The sequence below is a fragment of the Peromyscus maniculatus genome, chromosome 16 (assembly GCF_049852395.1).
Source record: "Peromyscus maniculatus bairdii isolate BWxNUB_F1_BW_parent chromosome 16, HU_Pman_BW_mat_3.1, whole genome shotgun sequence".
Lineage (NCBI taxonomy): Eukaryota > Metazoa > Chordata > Mammalia > Rodentia > Cricetidae > Peromyscus > Peromyscus maniculatus.
This window is the reverse complement of record NC_134867.1, coordinates 39585921-39613913: the sequence shown is the minus strand read 5'-3', so window position 1 is coordinate 39613913 and position 27993 is coordinate 39585921. Positions and strand designations below refer to the sequence as shown.

General features: G+C 45.4%; 1 protein-coding gene across 1 annotated transcript in view; it reads left to right on the top strand.

Moving 5' to 3' along the window:
• Map3k5 (mitogen-activated protein kinase kinase kinase 5) overlaps positions 1 to 27993 on the top strand; it is a 221197-nt gene that overhangs the window by 175823 nt on the left and 17381 nt on the right. Inside the window, exons 16-23 of the mRNA XM_042262234.2 lie at positions 2713 to 2840; positions 3249 to 3385; positions 7487 to 7592; positions 12648 to 12805; positions 15489 to 15666; positions 16459 to 16479; positions 23636 to 23816; positions 23909 to 24077. Of these exons, the coding sequence (XP_042118168.1) occupies positions 2713 to 2840; positions 3249 to 3385; positions 7487 to 7592; positions 12648 to 12805; positions 15489 to 15666; positions 16459 to 16479; positions 23636 to 23816; positions 23909 to 24077 (1078 nt within the window). The remainder of the gene's footprint in view (positions 1 to 2712; positions 2841 to 3248; positions 3386 to 7486; positions 7593 to 12647; positions 12806 to 15488; positions 15667 to 16458; positions 16480 to 23635; positions 23817 to 23908; positions 24078 to 27993) is intronic.

Genomic DNA, 27993 nt, shown 5'->3' with positions numbered 1-27993 from the left:
TAGCCTGGGCCATGTACTGAGACACCCGCCACACACACACACACACACACACACACACACACACACACACACACGTCTCAAAATAATGCTGGGAAATACTAGCCTAGGTGATTAACAGTAGAGCCTGAAGAAATTTACAGATGAGTAAGTTTTTTCCAAGCTAAGTATAGGGAGTATCTCTGATGACACCGTTCCTTTTTTCTATTTCTTGACATTTTCCTAATGTAACCTAACCTACTTTCTTTTCTTTTTTTTGTGGGGGGGGGGGGTCATTCAAGACAGGTTTTCTCTGTGTAGCCCTGGCTGTCCTGGAACTCTGTAGACTAGGCTGACCTCAAACTCAGAGATCCACCTGCCTCTGCCTCCTGAGTGCTGGGATTTAAGGCGTGCGCCACCACCGCCTGACTGTAGCCCACTTTCTTGGCCTGGAAGGTGATTATTTCATCCTCATGTATATCTTGCACTTAGACTGGAGAGAACTGCTGAGTGTTTATGACAGTCTCCATGTTGGAGAGGAGTATTTATCCTTAGCTCAGCTGGACTCTTGATTAATATTGTTAAGTTTTGATCTTGGTTTAAATAGTGGGCTTTGGATGCTTGCTTCTCTTAACCTTAAATGTAGACCTTTGTAATTTGATTTTCAGTAGAGGGTCAGGAGGTAGGATGCCTTTGATTCATGATGAAGTGAGTTGGTTGCTAATGTCAGATTGGTGATCCCAATCTTCTGAATCTGTAGAACGAGACAGCCTGTGCCACTAGGGCGTGTCAAGGGCAATCATGAATTTGTCTCTAAGTGTCTTCCATCTCTCTAGAAGCAACGTTGTCTTCACAGCTGAGGTTCATTCACTACCTAACAATTGATACTACCGCGTATTGATAGTTCTTGTTTCAACGCATCCCCTATCAATATGTTCTTGCTGTCTCTAGCTGATGTACTGTTGATGGCTCACTTTAAAGCCTGCCATTGAACTCCTGTAGCAAAAAATTCAAAAGGGGGGGAATGTAATGGGTCTGAGACATAAGAGGTTTTTCTTTGTTTCTTGCCAGCTTTCTGAGAAATACTTAAAAATTTAAAAAATTATTATAAAGATTAATCTCAAAAGGATTATAAAAATGTACCTCAAGTAAGTGAATTTAGATCTCCATAAAGTATGTGCCTACCCTGCACAGCTGCATGAAGACAGCACCATTCAACACTGGATGTTACTGTTTGTTATTGCCGTCTAAAAAGCTCCAGGCTGTCTAGCTGGATTTGTCACTGAAAGATCTGAACATTCCTTAAGAGTGCCTGAAGCAAGTGGGGGGTATCCAGTTTGCCTTGAATATGCTGTAGTGTAATTAAGACTCTCATGCTGGTAGCCTCTACTGTATAAGAGTGTGTGTGTGTGTGTGTGTGTGTGTGTGTGTGTGTTAGAGACTAGCATTGAATCTCTTATCCAGGGTTACTGATACCCAAACATATTTAGTTTATTAAATAAAGCTTACGAAAGGCTGTTGATTTAGACTGCCTATAATAGGTTGCAACAGATCAAAATAGAATCATTCATGTTCAGGTTTGATGTCACCTACACCTCATCTCTTTATTTGTAAGATCTGACCTTTCCCTAAATCAAGAGAGGGATGATAGTCAAATTCCCAAATGGGCCGGTTTTTCTAGAAGAAAAGCAGATTTACAACATCCGGTCAAAGGAGCCCAGCCAGTCTAAGTCGCCAGAATAAGGACATTCCTCCCTCCACTTTGACACATGCAAGGACAATGACCTGAAGTCAGCCAGTTGGTTTTTACACCATGCCGTTTTCTCATTCCTGCTTACACTACGTTAAACCTGGGCTGCTCTGCCATATCTAGCAAAGCTCCATCTCTCTGGACCAGATGCTATCACAAATTACCAATGAAAGCCAATTAAATCGTTACAAGTTAATTGATTGAAATTTTATTATTTGATAAGCTATGTAATAACTACATAAATAGTCATTGATCATAGAATTCCTCAGAGTCTATAAGATTTACAGTATTTCATAATTATCAGAAGTGCTGTGCTATTTAAGACATATGAACACTTTCAGAATTTGATAGTCATATAGAATAAGCACATGATTTTGAACTCGGTTATACAGCTGGTCAGGCAAAAATCATGATACGCTAGACTTTGTGAGTTCAGAAGGTAAAGGTTTTGAATCAGTGGGCTGAAAGAAATTAGACTATAAATGGTTTTGTGGTTCCTACTAAGGAGTTTATTGGCCTTGGGGAAGTTGTGGATGAACACTAAATTTTTGCCTTCCTGGACAGGAACCTCCTGGAATTGTAGTTATGTTGATGAAGCCAATAGAAGAGGATGCCATTGCTAATATGGGCAGTGGTCTCTGTAGATGTATCTAATCCCCTGGACTCATGGCTTAAGTCTGTCACTAGCTTTATGATCTTGGGTCGTCATAAAATGGACATCCCTAACAGTACATTTAGTTAAAAGAAATGAGTTAATATACGCAAGGAGCTTTGAACAGTTTCGAACACTTCTCTCCTGGTCAAGCCACAGCTACATTGTCACAGAATTTTTGAGAAATAAAGGCTTTAGGTGGTCGAAGGCTTAGATGGCCATTTGGTTTTATTTATGGGCACCATTTAGCTGGCATTTTCAGTGTGCACTGCTTAAATGAATACTCTGAAGTCTGGCTGAATGCTCAACATATTGACATTTGCACATCTTCCAGATACTCTCAGCCCCTGCATGAAGAAATTGCCTTGCACAAGCATCTGAAGCACAAAAACATTGTCCAGTATCTGGGCTCCTTCAGTGAGAATGGCTTCATTAAAATCTTCATGGAGCAAGTCCCAGGAGGTAAGATAATGCTTTTCTTCTTTTCAGAAATGCAAATTTCCAAGGCCTGGAAGAAGAGCTAAACTGAATGGAATTATTCATGTTAAAATAAAGGTTACATCGGTGATATTACCTTTATGCTGATCAGCAGATAGTGAAGAAATTCTGAAACCGTGTTAGTTTCTGTCATCATGACTTGGATTAAAGATATCAATTGAGCATCCTTTCACTTAGACTGAGTTGATAATGACTGCCTTCAGAATAGAGATATTTTCATATTCATGTCTGAGCCCAGGTAACTAGAGTGGTTTCTCACCTACTGTGTGTGAAGAGCCAATGCAGTCTGGATTAACTTCGTGTCACATTATTAATATGCTGTCAAGAGCCCGCTCAGATGAGTTTTGCCCACAGTTTTCTCTTCTCTTACAGGAAGTCTTTCTGCTCTCCTTCGTTCCAAATGGGGCCCGTTAAAAGACAACGAGCAAACGATTGGCTTCTATACAAAGCAAATATTGGAAGGATTAAAATACCTTCATGACAATCAGATCGTTCACCGGGATATAAAGGTAGGGTGCACCATGATGTGTCCTGCTGGGGTCGCTGGGTGGTCCTTTTATGTGAAAGTACCAGGTTGTGTTCTGACTATTAATTGTGAATGGGGAATAAGGGAGACTTGGCGGAACTGTCTGTTCCCGCCCACACTGCAGTTATATTCATGTCGTTGTCTTCCACGAGGAGCAGCCTTCTTACCTAGTGAAGCCAGTAGACGTTGCTGCCACTCGATGGTGTTTCCTAAGAGCACTGTGGGGTGGAGGGCTGGGCTCCCAAGCCAAGCAGGACCTGGCCTCTTCCTGAGGAGCTGCCAGGCCTATTAATCCTTATACAAATTTCTAAAAAAAAAAACAAAACAAAACAAAACAAAACTTTAGTTTCTCTTGAAAAAGAAAATTTAAAACTAATAAGCTTGGGTTTTTGTTTTTGAAATTAATTAAATATAATTACATCATTTCCCCCTTCCCTTTCTTTTTCCAACCCTTCTCATGTGCCCTCCCTGGCTCTCTCAAGTTCATGGCTTCCATTTCTTTAGTTGTTGAGATATATATCTTCCTAAATATATAATTTGCTCAGCATATATAATGTTACTTGATTTCAGGGTTGACCACGGGCATTGGATAACCGATTTGGGGACACTTCCCTGGGGAGGACAATTTCTCCTGCTCTGAGCATTTGCTAGTTGCCTGTAGTGCTTTGTCTAGAGCTGATGCCCCATGAGATTCCCCCTTCCGTATTAGCGTGTCTTTTGGTGTCCTGCTTGTACAGGTCTTGTTTAAAGAGCCATGTTAATGAGACTTCCTAGGTGTAGCTTCTCGGACATTTTTAAGAGAGGGAATCTCACGGCGAACTTCCTGTTCTTTGGATTTGACAATCTTCCCGACACCACCACCACCACCACCACCACCACCACCCCCCACCACCCCGCTTCTGCTGCGACCCTTGAGCTTCTGGCGAAGGAGTTGTGTTCTAGCTGTATCATTGGGTCATTGTTCTCAGCATTTTGATCAGTGGAAGTTTTCTAGAATGGTCTCTGTCTGTTGCGATGAGACATTTCTTTGATGAGAAGTGAGAACTACACCTTTCTGGGGGCATAAGGATAAATCTTTAGAATGGCTATGAGTTAGGATGGTTTAGTATAGTAGTAGTTACAGGTTCTTCTCCAAGATCCATGACTTCACTAGCCCTTTGCACTTGGCTAGCTTTCCAGTGCCAAGCGTGATTTCCCTCTTGTTGAGTTGGCCTTAAGTCTAATCAGAGAGCTGCTAGTTACCAATAAATACGCATGTCACTGTGCATCCTTAAGGATATTGGGCCATGCTGGTCATTGTTTTGGTTCAGAGGGATCATATCTAGGTAGGAGAACTATTGGTTACTTCCCTGCCTTGGAAGCCCGCATGGCATCTTCTGGTACAATGAAAGCTAGTCCTCATGGAGGGGGCTCTAAAGTCAGAACTAGCTTGGATCCTCTAGGTCTTGTGTCCTAAGGATATGGTATGATCAGCCGTAGAGACTTACCTTCAACCTCTGGGGGGCAACCAAGGGCAATGGCAATAGCTATGTATTGGGAGTCTCTTGAATAACCCTGTTCCACAACTCAGAAGGGTGTTTCTCATGCCTGATGGCTGGGTTTTCGTTAGATAGCGTATGGCTTTGGGGGAGAGCATTGTCAGCCCAGATGGGAAAATGTCATTTAAATGTGTGTGTATCCATATGTGTGTATGTGTGTGTATACATATATATGTATATATGCATATATGTATATATATGCTTATCTTATATGTAATTTTGGTAGCTAGATTATATGATTCCTTATGACTTCTTCACACATCCCTACTGTTATTTAACCCTCCTCTCTCCTATATTCATCTCCCTCCACCTCCCCAATTAAAGCCCCCCCCCCCCCCGTTTTTTCCATTTCCCCCTTCAAATCACATGTGTCCAGACATTCCTGTTGTTCCTGGCTACCCCGCCACGGCTCCTTTTTACTCTCCTGGTTTCTGTGGTTTTTCTTGGTTATGTATTTCTATCTGAAGACTTGGAGCTGGGGATCACAGATGAGAAAGAACACAGATAGGACTTTTCTCTTTCTGGGTCTGGGTTGCCTCCTCGATGTGATCTTTTCTAATTCCACCCACTTACCTGCATGAGTTCATGATTTCTTTTTTCTTTACAGCTGAATAGTATTCCACAGTGTAGATGTGCCCCATTTCCCTTTATCCACTTCTCATTTGAAGGACATCTAAGTAGTTTCATGTCCTAGTTATTGCGACTAGAGCAGCAGCGGTCATGACTGAGCAGGTATATGTGGAGGAAGAGGTCAAGACCTTTGGGCATATGCCAAGGAGTGACATCGCTGGGTCACAGGGTAGATGTTTACCTTTTGGAGAATTCTCCATCCTGATTTGTATGGTAGCGGCACCGGTTTGCACTCCCACCAACCATGAATGAGAGTTCCCTACACCCTCCAGTGTTTGTTGTTGGTTATTTCGCTGTTGTGATGAGTAAAGATGAAATACCAAGGTTATTGCCATTGGTTTTTCCCTGATCACTAGGGACAAGGATCATTTTTTGAGATATTTCTTAGTCATTTTCATTTCCTCTTTGGAGACCTCTGTTCAGATCCCAAGCCGATTTTTTTGAGTGAGTCATTTGTTTACATTTTTTGGTTTTGTTTTGTTTGTTTGTTTTTTAACTTGGATTTTTGAGTTCTTTAGATATTCTGGATATTAGTCCTCCATCAGCTATGTATCTGGCAAAGACTTTCTCCTATTATGTGGACTTCCTCTTCACTGATTGTTTCTCTAGCTGTGTGGATGCTTTTTAGTTCGTGAGGTCCCACTTGTCACTTGTTGGGCTTAAATTCCTGGGCACCTGAAGTCCTGTTCAGAAAAATCCATTCTTGCCCCTGTATGTTGTAGGGTACTTCTGCCTATGTTCTTTATTAGCAAAAAGGAATAAATTTTTGACCGAGCCTGGCTTATTTAAAGTGTGTTCCTTTTGTAAACAAAAAAATGAGTCCACTTCTTGGTGACCACAAAGCCAGATAATGCAACCAGGAGATAAAAAATGAAGGACACTTCATTGCTTAGAGCAACCAAGGAGAGGTTTTGTTTGTTTGTTTGCTTCACTCTGAGTAAAGGGGAGTGCCTCCTGAACAAAGAGAGGACTTTCTTAGGGAGCCTGTCCATACGTACTCATATTGGAAGGCGCCAGCACATGTCTGAGCATGCGTGATTTAAGGTGTCCATCCTAACTGTGTTCAGTTTAAAGGCAGAGACCACATGTTCAAAAGGGGGAAAACAGCAAACATGATACTTCAGGACTGAGAATTTAGAATGGTAATGGGCAGCGGAGATTACTATGGGCTACCCAAAAAAATGGGAGTGGTGCCAGCTGTGGTGACACACCCCTTTAATCCCAGCTCCCACAAGCAGAGGCAGGTGGATCTCTGTGTTCGAGACCAGCGTGATCTACAGAGCGAGTTCCAGGACAGCCAGGGCTACACAGAGTCTTAAAAAAGAAGAAAGAAGAAGAAGAAGAGGAGGAGGAGGAGGAGGAGGAGGAGTTCTTCTTCTAAATGTCTTCAAGAGTATTAGCCAAAACTAAAAGAACCACTTTGGTGGTCTCTTAAATGGACAACAGCATTCTCCCAATACTATGTTTGTTCCTAGTGTACCTGCTTGCTTAGTGGCTTACAACCCTAAAGCCAACTCAGACATCCTAAGGAATGTAAAAACAACACAGGAAAGAAAAGGAAGTGACTGGGACTTGAAGAAAGTTATTAGTTATTATTATTATTAAGAAAATTATATAGATGCTGCACACAGGTAACCCAGGCTAAGTGTAAACTGTAGTGAGCTTCCCCTCAAGGCCATATTTGACCTTGTGACCTGAACAGATGACTATAGACAATTGATAACACATAAATAAAAAATTATACCGAGAATCCTGTATTGAAAAGAATTCTCTATTGAGACAAACTATTAACGGAGAACACGGGATGGATGTCGTTGTTTGTTCTGAGGGCATTTTTTTTTTTTTAATTAGGCTTAAGTCAACCACAAACAGCATCTGCGAAAGATGACATTTTGATTGGAGTGTTCTTTCCCTAGGGTGACAATGTATTGATTAATACCTACAGCGGTGTTCTCAAGATCTCTGACTTCGGGACATCCAAGAGGCTGGCTGGCATAAACCCTTGCACTGAGACCTTCACAGGCAAGTTTTTAACAATAATGATACAGATCTTGAACAATTAAAGACGCAGTTGCTGAGCCCGAGCGTAGTGAGGTGAGAGATGAACTCAGTCAGTATTCCCACGAACACTAACGTCGTCGCCGGGGTTGCCCGACGCTCACCGGGAAATGTTGCTAAGGGCTCTGCCTTGCCCTTGCTGCCATCTGGGGTTTCTGTGAGTGGCTCGGTCTGCTGCTTTATGCCCCTGAAGAAAACTTTCCACTCCCAGCCTGTTATTTGTGTTGTTTCCTGTCCATTTTTCTCCTGGTTTACAGCCGCTCTGAGCCTCCCATGCTGTTTTCTTTACAAATATTCCCTCGCCCAGCCTCTCGGAGTCTTACTCATCCCCAAATCACTTCCTATCTGGGCTCCCATTTCCCTCTTCCTTAGTCTATTTTCTCCCAGGAATCAATTCCCCTACTCCACATTAAAAATAACCTTAGGATTTCAATTCAGAAGGAGGAAGTGACTCATCCGCTCAGAAGAGGTGGGGATGAGAAAATGAGGCAACACAGAGAAACGGAGCTGCCTCTAGTGAAAAGTCCGGGGGGTGGGTGGGGGCGGGGACAGTTTCCAAAGAGGTGAAGGTGGCCAAGAGGAACGGCCACAGAGGGATGGCTACTCATTAGATACTGGGCCTGCAAACGCATCTCTGCTCCATGTTCAGGTGCTGACTCTCCACAAGTGTTCCGTTCTGTTATTATTAGAGAAGGGAGATGGCCCGGGGCCAGAGATGGAGAGGTTGCTATGGCAAAACCGAAAATGTTTATGTTACCCATATCGAGGTGCATTGTATGAAATTCCCAAATAATGACAATCTTATGTTGGGGGAGATTCCAAAAAGGAAAAAAAAAAATAAATAGACAATGAATAATCTTTGATTTAATGTAAAGCAAAATGGCCAGCTGTCCCCATTTCTGAACCCACTATGGTAGGTAGAAAGGGCTCCATTTTGCACATAGGGACATTGGTGGGGAGAAAAGGGAGGACTCTGGTGGTCGTGGTAGTTTGTATATGATGGGGCACAGGGTTCCAGCCTGCCCTTTGTGCATGTCGTCGGCCTTCAGCCCTCGGCCCGTCTCCCTGTCCACCTAGCCTTCCACCTGTGCTGGTACCCCGGAGAGGCAGGAAGGAGGAGGGAAGCATTCTGTCAGTGTGTCCCTCGCTCGGATCCCCAGGCAGCAGCCCCACCTACGCGCCACGCAGGGTGTCTCAGACCCAGGATTGCCCGTATTTACAATGTGTTTTTAAGATGGATTCAAACCTGCCAGCAGCTCCCGTGAATGTTTGCATTTCTTACCTCATCCTCCCTCAGCTTGGCAAGAGGAGGTTTAGATGCTGCCCAGACCCGGTAACTCGGGAGAGGATAATCCCGACTTCCATGTTGGTTTTGGACAGGATGTTGATTTCATAACTTCTGCTCATCTTAAAAACTTGTCTGTAATCCCCAAGGCCTTGTAGGGAAGGGGCCCTGGTGAGGGCCCGTAACTCTCCCCTGGCCACACATGAAGGTGACATGTCCAGTGTGGGACTAAGGATCTCAGATCTCTCTCTAGTGCTGATCTGAGAGCCGCGCTATGCAGACCTTGGTCCTCTCAACACTAGGGGTCAAGGTATCTCATCACCTCTAGCGAATGTAGAGCTGGCTCTGTTTCACCTCTTGGTGATTTGGTTGAGGGGAAAGGCAGTGGTGGTCGTTATTTATAGAGCACTGACTGTATACTTTGCTTGGGTGCACAGTGCATTATACACACTGAAATTTTTGTATAAACCTAATCATGAGGTATCATTATCCTGGTTTATGGTGAGAACATTAAGGTTCAAAGAGTTTAAATAACTTGCCCAAGGTCACAGAACTGGTTAGTAAGAGATCTGAGGTTTGAACAAGACTTAACATGCTAAGTGGAATTAATGACCTGCTCCTCAATCCTTTCCCACCCACACTCTGCCCCGTCTCCATTGAGGGCCACTCTAGACTGTGGGCTGTCCCTGGCTCCTTTTCTCACGCTGCGGTCCAATCATCTAAATATGTCCAGAAGGGGATGGCCGGGCAGCCACCGGTCCAGGGCTCTCCTGGCACACCTGCCTTGCACAGCCTCCTGCTCTCTGCTTCCACTCCTGCCCCCTCCTGTTGGGCCTCAGCCCTGCAGCCAAAGGGATGCTTTAAAAACATCAACCAGAGCCCTCAGTGGCTGCGATTGGGAGTAAACAAAGCCTCAGCCCTTACCTTGGATAAGGCGTCATTTGTGTTGGAGCCCAGTGACTTTGAGACCCCATGTCTTGCTCACTCAGCATTGGAAGCGCAGACTTCCCTGCATTTCCTTATGGCATCGAGTACTTCCCTGGGCTACCCAAGGCGGGAACGAGGACCACTCCCCCGTTCCTGCCGTACCACAGCCTTTCAGCTGCCTGGCTTTGCACAGCCCCTCATCTCCCCCTTTCAGCTTATTCATATCCACTCGTATGGCTGGTCTTTGATAATGACTCATGACCTGTCTTTGATCTATTAAAAATGGTTCTTAGATGGAAAAAAAAATAAAATAAAAAGGGAAGGGCATGGCTGTTGCTTGGATTCTAACGGCTCCCTTAGGAGAGGGGGTGCGAAGGTGCGGTGTCAATGGCACAGACACCAGGAGTCTGTGGAAGGCAAATACCAAACTCCATTATTCAATAACAGGGAAGGCCTTCTATACCCTCCTCCCAGCGCCCAGTCTGTGTGGTCATCCCTCATTGGCTGGGCACAATCAGGAACTCTGACGTCACATCGAGTGTCCCTAGGTCCTCAGGCAGACTCCAGGTTGGCTCCTAAGGAGTGCGTTATGTGCTCACCTTGGCTACTGGTCTGAGCCAATTTCCTCAACCCTACGGACCTGCACTAGTACACATGGCTGCTCCTAGGGACGGTGGAGGAGAAAGTTTACTGTACCTAAAAGGGAGAGACGTCTGGGAGAGTCTGGCGTGACCCTGAACTGGGCCACATGGGAAGAGGGGGAGGGGAGAGGAAAGAGAGGGGAACCAGGTGCAGCAGCCAGGAGGGCAAAGGTCCAAAAGGGGCGGGTGACCAAAAAGTCTGCATTACGTAGGGAAGAGCCTCTGGGGGAAGGGCAGCCCAGCCCCGGGGCTGGAGAGTTCAGCATCGAGGGCTGCGTATGCCAGCCATACCCCGTAACAGGTAGACTGAGGGATGCTGGGAGAACCCGGGGACCAGGTCTACTTCGATATGTGAAATAGGTACCTCCGCCATTTGTCCTGAGTTTGAAACACAACAGTTCTCAACCTTCCTTATGCTGTGACTCTTTAATACAGTTCCACATTGTGGTGACCCTCCCCCAATCATAAAATTATTTTCAATGCTACTTCATAACTGTAATGAATTTTGCTACTGTTATGAATTGTAAATGTCTGATATGTGGGATAGCTAATAATGCGACCCCTCTGAAAAGGTCATTCAACCCTCAAAGGGGTCACAACCCACAGGTTGAGAAACACTGTGTTAAAATCTGTCAACTAAAATCCACAGCAAGAAGTGTATACATTGATATGCAGAATCGCATACTCCAGAAGCTTATAGATTATTTTTCATCATAGCTCTCAGAATCTTGGTGCTGGCATGATTTAAGAAATAAGAATGATCTCTTTTTTTTTTTTTCTATTTAATTTTCTCTGTGTCAGGACTCACACATCTTCTAAGTTAACAATATGCCACTGAGCCGTATCCCTGTCTTTATGGGCTTTTCCCCCCTGAAACATGAAGAATTGTGCAATTAATGGGTGCCATGTGATGTTTGAATATATGCATATATTGCTTAATATGGCACACCTGTCTCCTCAAACATCTAAGTGTTTCTTTGTGTGACAGCATGAGAGTCCCCTTTCTAGTTTTTTGTTTGTTTGTTTTTTATTTTTTGTTTTTTGAGACAGGGTTTCTCTGGGTAGCTTTGCACCTTTCCTGGAACTCACTCTGTAGCCCAGGCTGGCCTCGAACTCACAGAGATCCACCTGGCTCTGCCTCCCGAGTGCTGGGATTAAAGGTGTGCGCCGCTGCTGCTGCTGCTGCTGCTGCTGCTGCTGCTGCTGCTGCTGCTGCTGCTGCTGCTGCTGCCGCCGCCGCCGCCGCCGCCGCCGCCGCCACCCAACCCCTTTCTAGTTTGGTTTTTTTGTTTTTTTTTGTTTGTTTGTTTGTTTGTTTTTTTGCTTTGTTTTGTTTTTTTTAACACGGAACACATCATTGCTACATCCTGTCCCTTAGCTCCGGAGCAGAACCCAGCTCTTTTCCCCTCTGGATTGTGACTTAGTGCTGACTGAGCTACCAGCACCTCTCCCTCTCACCCCCTTCCTTTCCCCAGCCTCTGACAACCACTCCTCTGCCCTCAGCTTTGACGAGACCGGGATATGTCATAGTCCTGGCTTTATTTCCCCTACCATAGTGATCTCCAAAATGGAAGTGTGAGTCAAATACTGGGTTCGAGAATTGGGAACTATAGCTTGAAAGAGATCAGTGAATCAACTAGATTTTCTCTGGGAAAGTTCATATAATGGGAGCCTTCATATATTGCTGCGGAACTGCATGCGGAAATATATATATATTTATATATTTATATATTTATAATATTTATATATTATATATTATAATATTTATATAAATATATTATATATATAATATTTATATATTATATATATATATATATATAGTGTTGTATTCCCTGTTGTTCTGGACAAACAACTATGGTCAGAAGCCTCTACGGCATCCCTTAGAGGGGTATGTCAGCCGTATACCACTTTAAGAGTGAGAATGCCCCACTCCCAGCCAGATGCTATTGGTGAGCCGTTTGTTTCATTAATAAGATGCGTTATAAACACTTCCATTTCTACTTTCCTTAACTGCAGAGAAGACTGGATCCCAAAGAAAGATGAGACATCAAGACCTGGATCATACTTTTTTTTTTTTAGCTGTCATATTTATGTAGAAAAATTGAAATGGACATTAGGTATCATTCTTTCCCCTTTAAAGTACAAATATGTTTGCATTATTTCCAGGAACCCTGCAGTACATGGCACCAGAAATCATCGATAAAGGACCACGAGGCTATGGAAAAGCTGCAGACATTTGGTCTTTGGGCTGCACCATCATCGAAATGGCCACAGGAAAACCACCATTTTATGAGCTAGGAGAGCCACAGGCAGCCATGTTCAAGGTCAGATATCATAGATAAAGATTTGTACAGATGTTTTGTGCATGTATGAATGTCAGAGATTGTTAGGAAGGAAGCCTAAGGAAACACATGGTGAGATACAGTCAAGTTCAGGGAGACCCGCTCTCCCCACCCTGCACTCCACATCTGTGCCTCAGCCTTGGTTTTCTCGGTTCTAAACTGAGACTCAATGTACCCTTTTACAGCACAGTATAAATGACACAGGACTCTAAACTCTTTGGGAAATAGTGTGAATATTTTCCATGTAGGAAAAATACAAGAACATTTTGGGGGGCTTGGGATCTGTCACAGTGGTAAAACACTTTCCTAGCATCCCTGGGTTCAATCCATAGCACCTCAAAACACATATACACATGCACACACACAAGAATTTAAACAAAACAACATTTAAATCTATTTAGAAGTTAAATCGAATTATTTTCCTTATTTCTCTACCGCAAGTGTTTAAAGAATCCGTCTTAAGTAAATCAACCTTATTTTCATATGTCTGTTCTTTTGGTGTGTTTATCAATGAGTAATTCTAGGAAGTGAGAACACACCGCACCCCAGTGTAGAGGGCAGTGATATAGAAATGGATCTGAGATTTGGAAGTCTGAGGTCTGGATAAGGCAATGTCGTGCCTGAGTCTGTTCAGCCTTGCCCCAGCCAGACTACCTGTTTCCCAGGAAGCGAAGCTCTGTGCCTGCCCTGTAGCAGAGACTTCTGAGCCTCCGTTATCCTCAGCCTGTCGCCTGCCACAGCTCAGCCCTCACTCCATCCGCATGTGGCTTCTAGCAAGGGCCCTGTGTTTCTTACATACCTTCCACGTTTGTACAAAGTGTGGTCTACTTGAAGTGTGTTGAAAAGCTGACAGACCGCCATTGAGAGGAACATGAAGAATGTATGTAGGAGGCTCAGAGTTCTACCCCTCCCTCTGAGCTCCACCCCCAGCACTGAAGGAAAAACAAAACAAACAAAAAGCAAAACCCCAGGATGCCATCCCAACCTGCAAGAACAGTGAGAGGCAAGAGTGTCTTTCTCTTCTCTTGGCTGGTCTCCGGCCATTCTCTGGGACGTCCCTAGAGTGTTAGGAAGAAATGCTACTTCATTATCCATAGTGCAATGGTTATTATTTAACAATGTAGCACACTTCCATCATTGAAAGACAGCCTTGCACGTTCATGGGAAGCGATACTGTCTTAGGCTAGATGGTATAGTCTCTGACACTAATTGGCCATTTTCTGATACAGACTTCAAGATGGTCAGGGTATTCGGATCATTTGCCCTGACCTCCTTAAGAAGGTTATTTAACTTACTTATCCTCAGTAAGTACAGAATGGGGAGAAAAAGACTATCTGTCACCGGAATTTCTGGAGGAATATGAGAGCTAATCTATACAAAGCACCTAGAATTATTATTTTGTTTGTTTTGTTTTTGTTTTTGTTTTTTCAAGACAGGGTTTCTCTGTGTAGTTTTGGTGCCTGTCCTGGATCTCGCTCTGTAGACCAGGCTGGCCTCAAACTCACAGAGATCTGCCTGGCTCTGCCTCCCGAGAGCTGGGATTAAAAGCGTGCAACCACCAACACCCAGCTAGAATTATTTTTAACACAGAGTAAAGGCTATATGGCTATTACAAATATATTATTATTTATACATTTGTTATATCAAAACTACATGAAAACATCACTACATTTATTTTTTGTGCGTGCTATTTTTTGTGCGTGCGTGCGTGCGTGCGTGCGTGCGTGCGTGTGTGTGTGTGTGTGTGTACACTCACTGACCCATGCATGTCAAAGCCAGAGGACAACTCCTCTCCTTCTACCTTGAGTTCCAGGAATCAAAACTGGGGTCCCGGGCTTGCAGGGCAGGCACTTTTAAATGAGCCATCTCACTTGCTCCTTTACTTTTTTTTTTTTTTTTTTTTGCATACTAATAGTAAGAAGTAGATCCTAACTGTGATATGAAACATGTTTTAATTTCAAAGTGCTTTTAAATATTTCTTAATGCTGGTGATTTGCGATGGGGAAATACAAGTTATGTAATAGGGGAAAGAACGTGGGCTTTAAGCAAAACACATCAAGACGCAGCCTCTCAGAAGCCGTATTTCCCTCCTTGGTGTGAGAGGGACAGTCTTTAATTCATGGAGTTGTTGAGAGGATTCAGTGAGATTTGTAAATGGAAAAACTCCAATGCAGTATCTGCGATATAACTAACTATTCAGAGCAACTCAGTGATTGCAACAAAGTATCTTCTTTTGAGTATAGGGTACGCTAATGAGTTCTCAGGCTTTGAAGGGCTGTCTTACTACTTTGTAATGCCAAAGTCGTCAGCTAGTTACTCTTCCTACATCCTTCAGAAACATTACAAAAGCACTCAGTAAGTTTCTGTAATCTACAAAAAGGGCATGCCAAGTTACCTGGAGAAAAGGCGCAGGCAAGTTGGGGATCCAGCTCAGTGTCAGGACACTTGATGCATGAAGCCTTGGGTTTCATCCCTGGCACCCTTCAACAGAGAGAAGAAAAAGGGAGAGGAGGGGTATGAGGGAGGGAAGGAGGAAGGGAGGGGGGAGAGAGAGAGGAGAGAGAGAGAGAGAGAGAGAGAGAGAGAGAGAGAGAGAGAGAGAGAGAGAGAGAGAGGAGAAATGAGAATACTCAGGAGACTCCGTCTGCTCTTGAATATGCTTCAGGTGGGGATGTTCAAGGTCCACCCAGAGATCCCAGAGTCCATGTCTGCTGAGGCCAAGGCATTCATACTGAAATGTTTTGAACCGGACCCCGACAAGAGGGCCTGTGCTAATGACTTGCTTATTGACGAGTTCTTAAAAGTTTCCAGCAAAAAGAAAAAGACACAGCCCAAGCTTTCAGGTACGTTGTTATGAGAAGAGGGTGTGGGACCGACCCTAAATCTTAAGTTTTTAAAAGGAAAAATGTCTCCTTAAGTAAACACCTGTTTGCAGTATCCCTGGAAATTGGTATAAACAGCATATGGTTCTTGGCACTGGGCTCTGTATCCGGAAGTCATGGTACTAATAGTTTCAAAAATGCTAGGACTTGGTGCATGATGGTCTTCCATCACATAGATTATAGTTACTGTACCAGGCTCTGGTACATTCTAGCATTGGGAATTTCACAATGTGGAAGAGGTAAACTGAGTCCTTCAGAGTTGAAACTCCAGGTTGCCACTAACGGGCTACAGGTTGTCACCAGACTGTTACATTTTCAAACATCTGGGTAACATGACCTTTTAATTGTAGGCAGTAGAAAATACCTGCCACCTCTTGGAGAATATATTTCTAAATAAATACCAAAAACAGGAGGAAAGAAAGGATGAAGTAAGGGAGATAGGTGGACTGGTTAATTAAAACTTAAAGTATAAATTATAAGTATAAAACTTAAGTATAAATTAAAGTATAAACCTTAAGTATAAATTATAAGTGAATTTTTGTCAGTAATTTCATCATTTATTTAAAGGAGAAAAACCAGGTAAAGAAACCATTTGTCCTTGGCATTTGGATATTTATACTGGATAAGGACAGACAGATGAATATTTGAAAATGACATTGATCCCATTTCAAACATTCACTTCTTGTTGATTTCCTAGTTTAACAATAAAACCATGAGTGCTTATGCTGTTCACTTTTTTCTTTTTCTCTGCAGCTCTCTCGACCGGATCTAATGGTGAGTTGGGTGTTTGTTTGTTTGTTTGTTTACCATTCCCACTGGGCTGAGAACTGACAAACTGCGATACTCTCCATACTTCCCATGGCAGCCTCCCCCTCGCCCTTCGCTTACTTGGGAGGCTTCTGAGCATGAAGGATTCATGCAGCTGTGAGCCTGGCTCGGCTCCTTGCTGCAGAAACACCCCCTCCTCCATGAAGGAGTCCTGGATTATTGCCCTGAGGGCAGGGTGGTAACTGTGCTTGACGTCATGGGTCGGGGTGAAGTCTGTGTCTTCTTTCCTAGGAACCAGTTGGCTACTTATGGCTTCTTGGGAAAGGTCCATATCGTCTACCTTCTTCTGGCATCTTAGGACAGTACATGTGCTCTAAGTGGGCCGAGAGCCGTGGTTCTGTTCCCTTGGGTCAGCTTTTGCAAATCATAACCAAGAAGTGGCGTTGGCTCTCAAGTCAAAGAGAGCATCTCAAAGAAGAATAAAGAAAGGAACGTGGCTGTGGATGAGTGGTCGATGGAAGTACACGTGGCTTCAGTGTCCCTTGGGTCAGGAGGTCAGCACGGGTGGGTCTTTGCAGCTTGTTCGGTGCCTCAAAGCCTAGAGCGGAGGCCCGTTCATTAGGCTGTCCCTGGTTCAGTCACTCCAGCTTCTCTTCTGTGGTTCTGAGTTGGGCCTGGGCTCTCAGATGCCTAGAGACCGGCTTACGGTGATACCTCCTTTCTCCACAGGCGTCCTGGGATGTAGGAAGCAGCCCCTGCATTTTCACCAGATAGACCCTGCAAACGCTGCTTGGCTTTCTGAGCAGCCTGCTTTGCACAGAAGTCAGGTTTTTGTTTTTGTTTTCGTATGTGACAAGCAAAAAAAAAAAAAAAGCTCACTTGTTTCAGCTTGTCACTCTGTGCTGGTAATGATGCCTACTTCCCAGATTTGATTCTGAGACTAAAATAATGTCCCGGAAGAGCCTTGGAGCTGTGCCCAGCCGCTCAGTCTGGCATTGTTTGGTGGCTTCCACGTGCCATGGTTTTCATTCACGGGAACCATGCCCGTCGCACGTAGGTAAACTTCTGTGAATTCAACTGGGCTCGCTTAAGGAGCTGTACTACCCACAGCCTTCTCCGTGAGCATGCGCCTCAGACTGGGCGTGGAGATGGAAGGTCACCTCTGCGGCTCAGCTGTGGCTCCCTCGTCCTCTCCTTCTGCGTTTCATCATAATTCTGCAGGAATCTAGACTCTGCCTTAGCTTTCTAGTCTAATTCTAGTTAAGGCATTATAAACTCTTAAGATGTTTGGAGAGTCCGTGGATGAGTGTTGGGCCGAGGTCTGGGTTCCCTTGTTGACGGAGTGGCCTCGAACGTTTCCCGTGTGGTTGTGAGAATGAAATGAGACCACGTGTGACGAATGCAAGTTCTTTCAAGGCAGTTGTGGCTGCTCTTACCTGCTGCTCTCCTTTGCTTGCCCAGGCCTCCTCTGCTCAACCCCCCCCCCCCCGGTCTTGTTGAGAGTGGTAGCCCCCAGCCTGCAGGCCCCCTGTTCTTTACCTCAGGACCCTCCTGATTCTCCAGTTAGCACCTCCTCAGACCTCCTGAATTCTCTGAGTTCTCCCTCCTGGAGATTATCTACCCTTTCTACTTGATCAAGTTGTGGACCTCAAAGGAAGGGGGCCTCGCGTAAACCCCCAAGGAGACTGTCGAGGCTGTCAGCTGCACAGATGTCTAGACCCACCAACGCTTACCTCTCCTCCTTAGTAAGCAAGATAACGTGTGCTAACCTAAACCAGGAGTGGAAGAGCCGTCTCACTGTTCTCTGGAGTTTGTGTGACCTGTGTGCCTCCTGCCAATAAACCTGTGACCATGACCCGGGTTTCTAGATGATAGACAGCCAGACGCCTCCTTCCTCAAGGGTATTTTATAGACCATAGACCTGTTTCTGTCCAGAGCACGGACACTCCCCTTCCAGGAAACCTCTACCCTCAGAACCGTGGAGGCTCGGCGCTGTTGGGGGTTAGCATGCACGCAGAAGAGACAAAGTGGGACATGGTGGTCGGGCTCAGACCCCAAAGGGCTCTTCACAAAATACTAAGGAATTAACAAAGGCGGCAGGGAACCAGGAAGAGAGCTTGATCGGGGATGGTGTCACCCACCAGCAGCAGGTCCATAATTCTGTAACACCAGAGGGGTCCTGTGTCCTCACTGTCCAGCACATCAGCCACCAGACCAAAAGTCTGCCCCACATTCACACACGGTGCCTGTGGCTGAGGCACTGGTCTTTATTTTATTTTAATATGAATGTTAATAATCATCCGGGGCATCTAGCTGCCATGTTGGATGGTGAAACCGTTCATCATTCTCACAGCTGAGTGGAGGATGGTTGACTCAATAGCATGGGTTCAATAATGTTTAGCACAAGGAGAGTTAGAGGTGGATGCCTGTCCGGAAAAGTGACTCAGACTGAGATCCTTCTGCTGGGATTAACTGGGCGCTTGCTAATCCTTAAGATGCCTGGCCTTTCCCACGGTCTGGAAGCATAGCCCGGACTCTGGTTCTCTTGAAGAAGCTGAAGTGTTTGGGCAACTGGAGGCAGCCAGACTGACTGGGTAGGAGGGAGCTTGTCCCTGGATTGTCGTAGAGGAGAAGAACCCAGAAGGACCCTGTGGCTCTTGGAAAGCTGTTCTAATCTGAGATTTCCTCATAGAAATTGTATTCAGCAAATTCCTGCTTTCCCCAAATAGGAACATGCCTTGTTTCCCTGCGTTAGAGCCCCTTACTCCCCGAGATGGGAATTCTCAGCAATCTGGGTCCCATCCCCAGAAGGGCCACCTGCCCCTTCCCTTAACCTGTCCCTGGCCTTCTGGTAAAACTGTCTTTTCGGGGATTTTGGACTCACACTCCTTCCCACATCAACTCCCAAAATGTAGTGATGCAGATCATTCTCTAGAGACACACCTCCGAGGAGAGCAGTCTATGGTGAGGTTCACGCAGCCTCTTCAGATTTCCACAGCCAGCTCCCCATAGCCACAGGCCGCGTGGGACTTGGCAGAGCATGGGCAGTAAGGCCTCTAGTGACCGGAAACCCTCCCCAGTTCCCTGTTCTGTTCCACAGTCTGAGAACCCAGTCTGTCCACATCTGAGTTGGGATCCAGGCCTCCATGCTGTTCAAGGCCTGTCGGCTTGTTCCTGAGGAAGCACAGTTCTTCCTCTCAGGCCTGCAGAGCTCCAGAACGTGAAAAAGAAAGCCGAACCATCTAGCATAGATTTCCCCACAAGCATGTAAACATGCCCCCACGTACCCTTTTCATTCCGCTGCCCAGCCCTGAGGACAGGAAGCATCCGTCAAAGGCCGGGTGGGTGCTCAGGTTGGTCCTTTACCCTCAGCCTCCCCAGCTGGTCTAAGTCCCATCTGCTCACCTCCGGTGGCTTCTATCATGAACTGATCTCCCTCTGACATCCCCTTGCCTAGCTCTTTGATTTTTCTCCTCCCCTCTACCACCACAGATTTATGTCATGATCAGGTAGTACGTCCAGATCTCCGCTTTCTCTTCCTGGGAGTCTGGCCTTTGCCCTTCCGCTTGACCTCTGGACCTGCTTTGACTCAAGTTGCCAGTGAGACCCGGAGACAAATCCAACAAGAACTTTCTCTGTTCTCTCCATGTCTCAGAGCTCCCTTACCCAAAGGCTGTTCTTTCTTGTTTCAGGAATGCCCTGTGCGGGCCTCTCTGGCGCCTCATCCATTCCCTCGTCTTATGGCTGCTCCTCATCATTCTCCATTGCTGCCCCCCCCAACCCTTTCTGTAAAATATTAGTATTGTGAAACTGTGCTTTGTGTTCTTTTCCTGACTTTCCCTAAATTATGCTTTAAATTCCATCTAAACCGTGGGTGACTGAGGTCACACCTCTGGCCCGGACATCTTCTGAACTCCAGACTCATAGCCAATTGCCCTGTTCATTTTGCAAACTGGGTAATCAAATAATACGTTTTGTCTGCTAACGAGAATTTCCCCGCCAGCTTGCATCCTTTCTCACCGATGTGTAAACAGCATATCCCTCCATTCGGTTTTGGAGGATAGAAACTTTCGGGGGGCATTCAGATTTCTCATCTTAAGCCCTTCTTCAGTCTGGCACTAAGGGCTGTTGGCTAGCCAGCAAATAGTCTAGGATGAGGCTGGCCTTAATGAGAGAAGCAATGTAGGACCAGGTTCACGGATTGATTGCCCATCAGCCTGAGGATGAGCCAGGACTGCAGGTGGGCTCCACAGAAGTCCTTTTCACCCTAAGATGAATGTCAAGCCCTGGGTCCCGCCCTTAAACATGTACACTTTTACCCCATGTAGACAGTCCTTTTAGATTTAGGCCTCCTTTTAGGCAACCAGTATCCATAGCAACCTTAAAATTCACAGGACACAAGCTTTCCCATTGCTGGCTACCCGAGCCACATGATGAGACCAGTGAGGTAAAAAGCTGGATAACTTAAGGCCTTGCTCTCTCTCTCTGTAGATACACATACACACGCATCCCACAAATACATGTACAGAAACACAGGATAGGAAGGCCTTACCTGGTAGTGCAAACGGTACTGATCTGTTCTTTCCCAAGACATCAGTTCTGTTTGGAAGTACAAGTCACCACAGTGCTGGCTCCTTCTTTATTGGGGAAGAATAGAGTCTTACTAACTGGTACATTTACACCTGCCTGGGCTGGCCAGACCTTGGCATCCTCCTGCCTCGGTATCCCAAGTGCTGAGATTGCCGTATGTGCCAACAGTACCCAGCTGAGTGACGTTCTCACCAAAGCTCTTTTGCCACCTAATGAATATCTGCTTGTGGAAACCGTTTTGGTAATGTTTTGCCAACCATAAAAATATCCAGGGGCTCTTTTGTCTGCTTTCTGTTGCTGTGGTGAACACCAACGGCAACTGGGCAAGAGTTTACTTGGCTTACTAGTGACGGTCCATCACAGATGGAAGGAAGCCAAGGCAGGAGCTGAAGGCAGGAGCTGAAGCAGAGGCCGTGGAGGACTGATGCTTACTGACTTGCTCAGTTCCCTTTCTTACAGGCAGGCACATCTGCCCAGGGATGGTACCCTCTACAGTGGGCTGGGTCCTCCTCCCTCAATTAGCAATGAAGAATATGCCTCACAGACATGGTCCTTGGTCGATCTGACTTAGGTCATTTTTCAGCTGAGGTTCCCTCTTGCCAGGCCAGGTTTGTGTCAAGTGGACAGCGGACGCCAACCATGACATGGGCTGCGGAGTCAGCTCAGTCAGTATAGTGCTTGGCAAAACACACATTTTAAAAAAAAAAAATGTCAGGCAGGCATAGCAGTGCACATCTATGATCCCAACACCAGAGAGGCAGGGACAGGGGGATCCCATGGGGTTCGATGGTCTACCAGGCGAGTTCCAGGCCAACAAGAGACCCTGTGTTTAAAAATAAAATAAGTCATAAACATTGCCTGAGAAACAATACTGGAGTTTGTCCTTTGGACCCTATACATATGCACAAACACATGTATATACATCTGCAAATACACATACACCTGCATGAACATACAAAATGCTTGTTTATTGTAGAAAATCTGGAAAGTATATCACCCTAAATCGTATCTTCTAGAAGGAACTACCATTAATATTATGGCATAGTTTCATATATTTTCTTTTTTGTTTTATGTGTAACATGCAATATTTACTCACACAGACACAGACACACACACACAGACACACACACACACACACACACACACACACACATACACACACACACACACACACACACACACGCATGCATTCAAGTCCAGAATCTAAAAGTAGCTGGACTGAAGGCAGAATAAAGATCCATTGTTGGTTAATTGTCAACTTGACATGATCCAGAACCTCCTGGGAAGAGAGTCTTAGTGAGGGATTTCCTGGAACACTTTGGCCATTGGGCACATCTGCAGGAGACTGTCTTGATTGGGATGATTAAGGTGTGAAGACCCACCCATTGTGAGCATCATTCCCTGGGTCATGGACAGCCATGGCCTCCCAGAAGTGATGGATTTTAACCTTGAATTCTAAATTAAGATGAACCCTTTCTCACCTAGGCTCGTTTTGCCAGGATTTTTTTTTCTCCCCATAACAACAGCTTTCTGGACATCTTTCTGGCTTCCAGATGCTTGTGAACCACAGAGAAGAGTGAGGGATCACAGATGTGTGTGTTTGTGCAGTGGTCCATGGCCAACACCCCTGGTGATGACTGCTGATTTGCATAGCGATGAACCGTGGGAGAGGGCCACCACTGACTGATCAAATACTGCCTTTGAGACTCGGGTGATATCAGCTCAAACCAGCTTAAGAGAAATTAAGTGAAAAGAGGTTTCCAAGCAACCGCAGATTCTTTTTTTATAACTTTACACTTGCCTTTTTTAGTAAGAGATGTTTGTAGTGTTGAGACATGAAAGATGTTTCTGGCAAAAATTACTGTCTTTAAAACCAGTGCGGAATGAAATGCAGGGAGATCCTATCATGCTTAGTGATATTTTACCAAAATAAAGCAGAAACTGCCCCCTGTTTGCCATGGAATTGGGGTCTGGCAACTATAAATGGCCTAAGAGGTCACTTGGTCCCTTGGTTTCCAAAATTTTGTTGGCAAAGAATGCTTTTTCTTGTGCATCCTCAAGCTGCTATGGCGTGTGGCAGTCAGCATACTTGTCTTAGGTAAATCAGGCTTGGCATCTGTTGCTTAGACCCATAACATCCCATTCCTTCCCACTTCAAAGGAAGACGCAGATGCTAAGGTAAACCTGCACACCCGTGAGGATACAGCTTCAAGTTGTACATCTCATCTCTGTTTCCAGGTGTGGGAACCGAGACCTGTAAATGTCAATGGAAGTCATCCATTAAAATAGGATTAGAACCCAGGACCCGCTGAGCCTGCAGCCTGGTGTTTCCACCCCGAGAGACATTCCTTGCAGAGTTCAAGAGGCCCTTTTCTGACTGAACCCTTACCCACTTACCTATGTGGTACTGAGTAAGGCAGGGATCGTGATCACACGACCAGCTTCTTACAGAGCACGATTCATCATCCACTCACTGCCATGATGAAGGATAACTGGTCTCTTTCACAGATCCGCCAGTATGTGAGAAGTTTCTAAAGCATTTGCTACCTTCTCTCTCTCTCTCCTGTCACAGAATATCTTAGAAGTATCTCCCTGCCGGTCCCTGTCCTGGTGGAAGACACCACCAGCAGCAGCAGCGAATATGGCTCTGTCTCTCCTGACACGGAGCTGAAGGTGGACCCCTTCTCCTTCAAAACCAGAGCCAAGTCCTGCGGAGAGAAGGATGGGAAAGGGATACGGACCCTCTTCTTGGGGTAAAGAGCTGACTTCTTTGTGTGTGGGGGTACCCTGTGAACAGGTGGCTTCAGGAAGGCGGCCCTGGCTTACGCTGCACCTGTTATTACAGCATTCCAGACGAAAACTTCGAAGATCACAGCGCGCCGCCTTCCCCCGAGGAGAAAGACTCCGGCTTCTTTATGCTGAGAAAGGACAGCGAACGACGGGCGACCCTCCACAGGATCCTGACAGAAGACCAGGACAAGGTGGTGCGGAACCTGATGGAGTCTCTGGCCCAGGTAAAGCATGGCGGGCACTTCCCTTCCTGGAGATTGACACCGTTTTTTGTAAATATAATTTTTTTTTTTTTTGCGAAGATAGACTTGCACTGTGTTGCCCAGGCTGGGCTCAGGCTATCCTACTCTATCTCCTGATTAGGTGGGATACAAGTACATGCCACTGTACCCTGGCTAGGCTCTACAGATGTTTGCCTGTGTCCTCATGACATGGGTTGTAGCCGATGCTCTGAAGTGTGAGGAGCCTGTAGGACTTTGGCCGATAAGACACACCTGCGTGCTGGGTGTCCTCGCACCTGAGAGGCTGAGGCCGGAGAAGGGTGCATTCTAGGCCACCCTGGGCTGCACAGGGTGACCTTGTTTAAAAAAAAAAAAATAACAATTAAAAAAAAACTCCTCTAGGGTAAACAAACAAAAAAACCTTAAATGTAGAAACTATATTTGTGAATATTAATTATTGTATGTTGAAAGCAATGTTATTGTTATTTACTCTTTTTCTTGCTTGTTGCTCTCCATTCCCAGTCTATCCTTCCCTCCTTCCCCCCGTCCTTCCTCTCCCCCTCCCTCCTTCCTTCCTCCCCACCCTCTCCCCCTCCCTCCCCCCCTCCCCCCTTCCTCTCTTGCTTCCTGTTCTTGTATTTTTTTGAGGGAGGAACTGGTGGCATTAAGGTCTTTACAGCCCTGATTGAAACAGTGAAATGTTGAGACTAATAGACCCACAGCAACCGTGTGTGTACTGTTTTATTAACAAGTTAGTGTGCGTAACTCCGTGGCCATGCGTGTCTACACCACTTGGATGGCACAAGCGGGTTCTCACATTCATGAACTTCCACCCAGGCCCGACACGCAAAGAGTCTTTTGCTCTTGGTTCATTTGTTCATGCACACAGTCAACAAACAAGGATTAATCCACGTGAATTGCTGATTTTGATGTTAGCTCGAGGCTGTCTGTCAGCTGCTTCTCTGGTCACTGGGAGCATCCGTGGGTATCACAGAACCCTGGCTTATTGGGGTCACTATATTCACCACCCAGGGTGGGGGTGGGGTTGGCAGCAATGAGCAACTGTGTGGTATGTTACAATGCCTATGTGTAAAAAAAAAATTTAAAAATTAAAATTAAAATTAAAAAAAAGGGAAGGAAAGAAAAAAGAAAAGAAACTTCTTTCCCTGTTACGTTGGCTTGCTAGGACCACCATAACAAAATGCTACAATCTAGGTGTCTTACTCAGCAGAAATTTGTTTGCTCACAGTTCTGGAGGTTTGCAGTCCAACGTCAGGATGTGGGCACATTTACTGTCTTCTGAGGACTGTCCCCTAGGTCGCTGATGGCCATCTTCTCCATGTACCCCGATATGCCCTTCTCTCTGAATGAGCACCCCAGTGTCTCTCCCGTATGTCATGAAGACCCCAGTCAAGGTGGATTAAAGCTCCATCCTTATGACCTAGCTTAAACCTTTAGAGGTCTCTCCCAAACATCTCCCTAAGGAGTTCAGCCTTCCATATATGTTAGCGGCAGGGGCCACAGTTCCGCTCCTGGGGAGATACTTTCTGGGATTCTGTCTACAGACACGAGGAAACCTTTCCTCTCCGTATATACACTAGAGAGAATAGGAGTTCCAGCACCGTAGACCACAGCTCAGCCCTCATATGAACACAAGCTTTCCTCCCATAGATAGTGAATCCTCAACATGACACATGTCATCCTCTATTACTCCTGTGACCATCAGAGACCCGACCCCCTGCCCTCCCTTATCTGTGTGAACTGCTCATGGCTGTGGTTCCCGTGGACTACACACAGCTTCTTTCCTCCGTAGGTCCCTGGGGAAATGGCTGCAAAGATGGCAGAGGGGTGGAGCAGACTGTTAACGTGTCTCAGTCCAACAGTTGGCCTGTTCTTGTCTCTCTCTCATCAGGAGAGACGTGGAGCCAGGCTCTCTTTCTTCTTTCTTGGCTCTTACGGTTCAGCCCCACTGGACTTCTGTGCTGTCCCCTGAGCCTGAGCATTCTGTCACCTTAGGAATCCTCTAATATCCACCTTCTGGGTCCCATACCAAGAGCGATGTGTGTGCCGATAAAGACTCTGGCTACCGGGAGAGCTTAAGTGATGCCTCCGGTACTTTCTGAGGGACACCTCATGTGGTCCTAGTGGAAAGTTGTCTCAAGCAGTGACCCTAAGGCCCAGGCCACAGGTGTTCCAGTGTGAGAGGCAGCCAGGCCTCTAGGTAGGGGGATAGGGGTGTTGTCAAGGAAGGATGCTGGATGTGCCCACTGGGGTCATTCTGAGAGTAGAACAGATAGGGAAAGCCAAATTAGATGGAGGGAGTAGGTGTATGATTGGTGTTCATTCAGTCATTCAGCAAACACTGCACATCTACTAAATGCCAGCTCTGTTCCAAGTGCAGGGGATACAATGGAGAACAAACTATAATCCAGTAAGTCACTGAAGTTGAGGTTCTAATAGAAAAAGAAGGAAAAAAAGCTGGTAGCTGTTTATTAGATGTACTGTAATCATAACAAACAGTTCCTCTGGCCATTATTCATGTGTGCGTGCATTCAATCCTCAGGATGCCAGCACTAAAGGGTTGTCCTGTTAACAGCCACCTTTTCCAGACGTGCCTATAATTCCAGCAGAGGTGGAGCATCCTGGGAGTTTGGGGTTAGCTAGCCTAGCAGAAAGAGCGAGCTTTAAGTTCAGTGAGACACCTTGCCTTGAGGTAATATAAGGCAGAGAGGGATAGAGGGAAATACCCAATATCTATGTGTGGCCTTGACATGTGTGCATATCTGCATCTCTCTCTCTCTCTCTCTCTCTCTCTCTCTCTCACACACACACACACACACACACACACACACACACAAGACCAGAGAGAGGACTTTGGCAGAAAGCCTATGAATGCTTGGGGAAGGCTCCTTGCCAATTGCTTCCATTGTTCTGAGCCACATTTACCCTGCAGAACGTGCTCATAAAGGAAGGCCCCCGAGAGTTAACACAGAGGGGCTGGCGTTAGGGCGGAGAGAATGATCGAGAAAGTGGATGAAGTAGCCCGGACAGGAAGCATTTCCCAGAGCAGAGAACATTCTTTCATAGGACACACACACATCCAAAAGCCAGAAGCAACATGTTTTTGTTTTGTTTCATAGTTTTAAAAAAAAAAACCTGATGTCGAAAATAAATGCTTGTTGTCCACGCCATGGGCAGAGCTGCAGGTGACTCTTCCCTCAGCCAAGCTTCCTGTGTCTGAAGAACTCGGCTTTCCTTCCTGATATTTTCCTGGTGTTAGAGGTTGCCTGTCAAGCTCCCCTCTGGCTGTCGTTTAGTTTGTGGTGAGAAAAAAAAAACAAAGCGTATAATTGTTCTCCGTGTAATTTTAAAATGTTCCTTTAATGATGGCCTTTAGGCTTTCGATTTAGACTTTTCTCATGAGAACTGAACCATGGAACCAGGTTCTCAAACCAAGAGTGCATGGAGACAAAGACGTCAGTCAATAGTGCTTTTGAAGATTTTTTTGATGGTATTCTAATAATTGGAATTTAATGGGCCCAGTGGAGACACTTAATTTTAATAATATAGTAAGAAAATACAATATGAAATAGAAAGGTGTTCAATAAAAATTCTGTTGTTCTTGAAGTTAAATGAGGATCAATGGCATCTTTAAATTAGGCTTTTAAAAAAAAAGATTTATTTATTCATTACAGATACAGTGTTCTCCTTGCAGAACCAGAAGAGGGCACCAGATCTCATTACAGATGGTTGTGAGCCAACATGTGGTTGCTGGGAATTGAACTCAGGACTCTGGAAGAGCAGCCAGTGCTCTTAACCCCTGAGCCATCTCTCCAACCACAAATTAGGCTTTCTTCACAAAAGACTCAGTCCTTGCTCAAAATAAAAAAAAAATAAAATAAAATTCACTTTGAAAAAG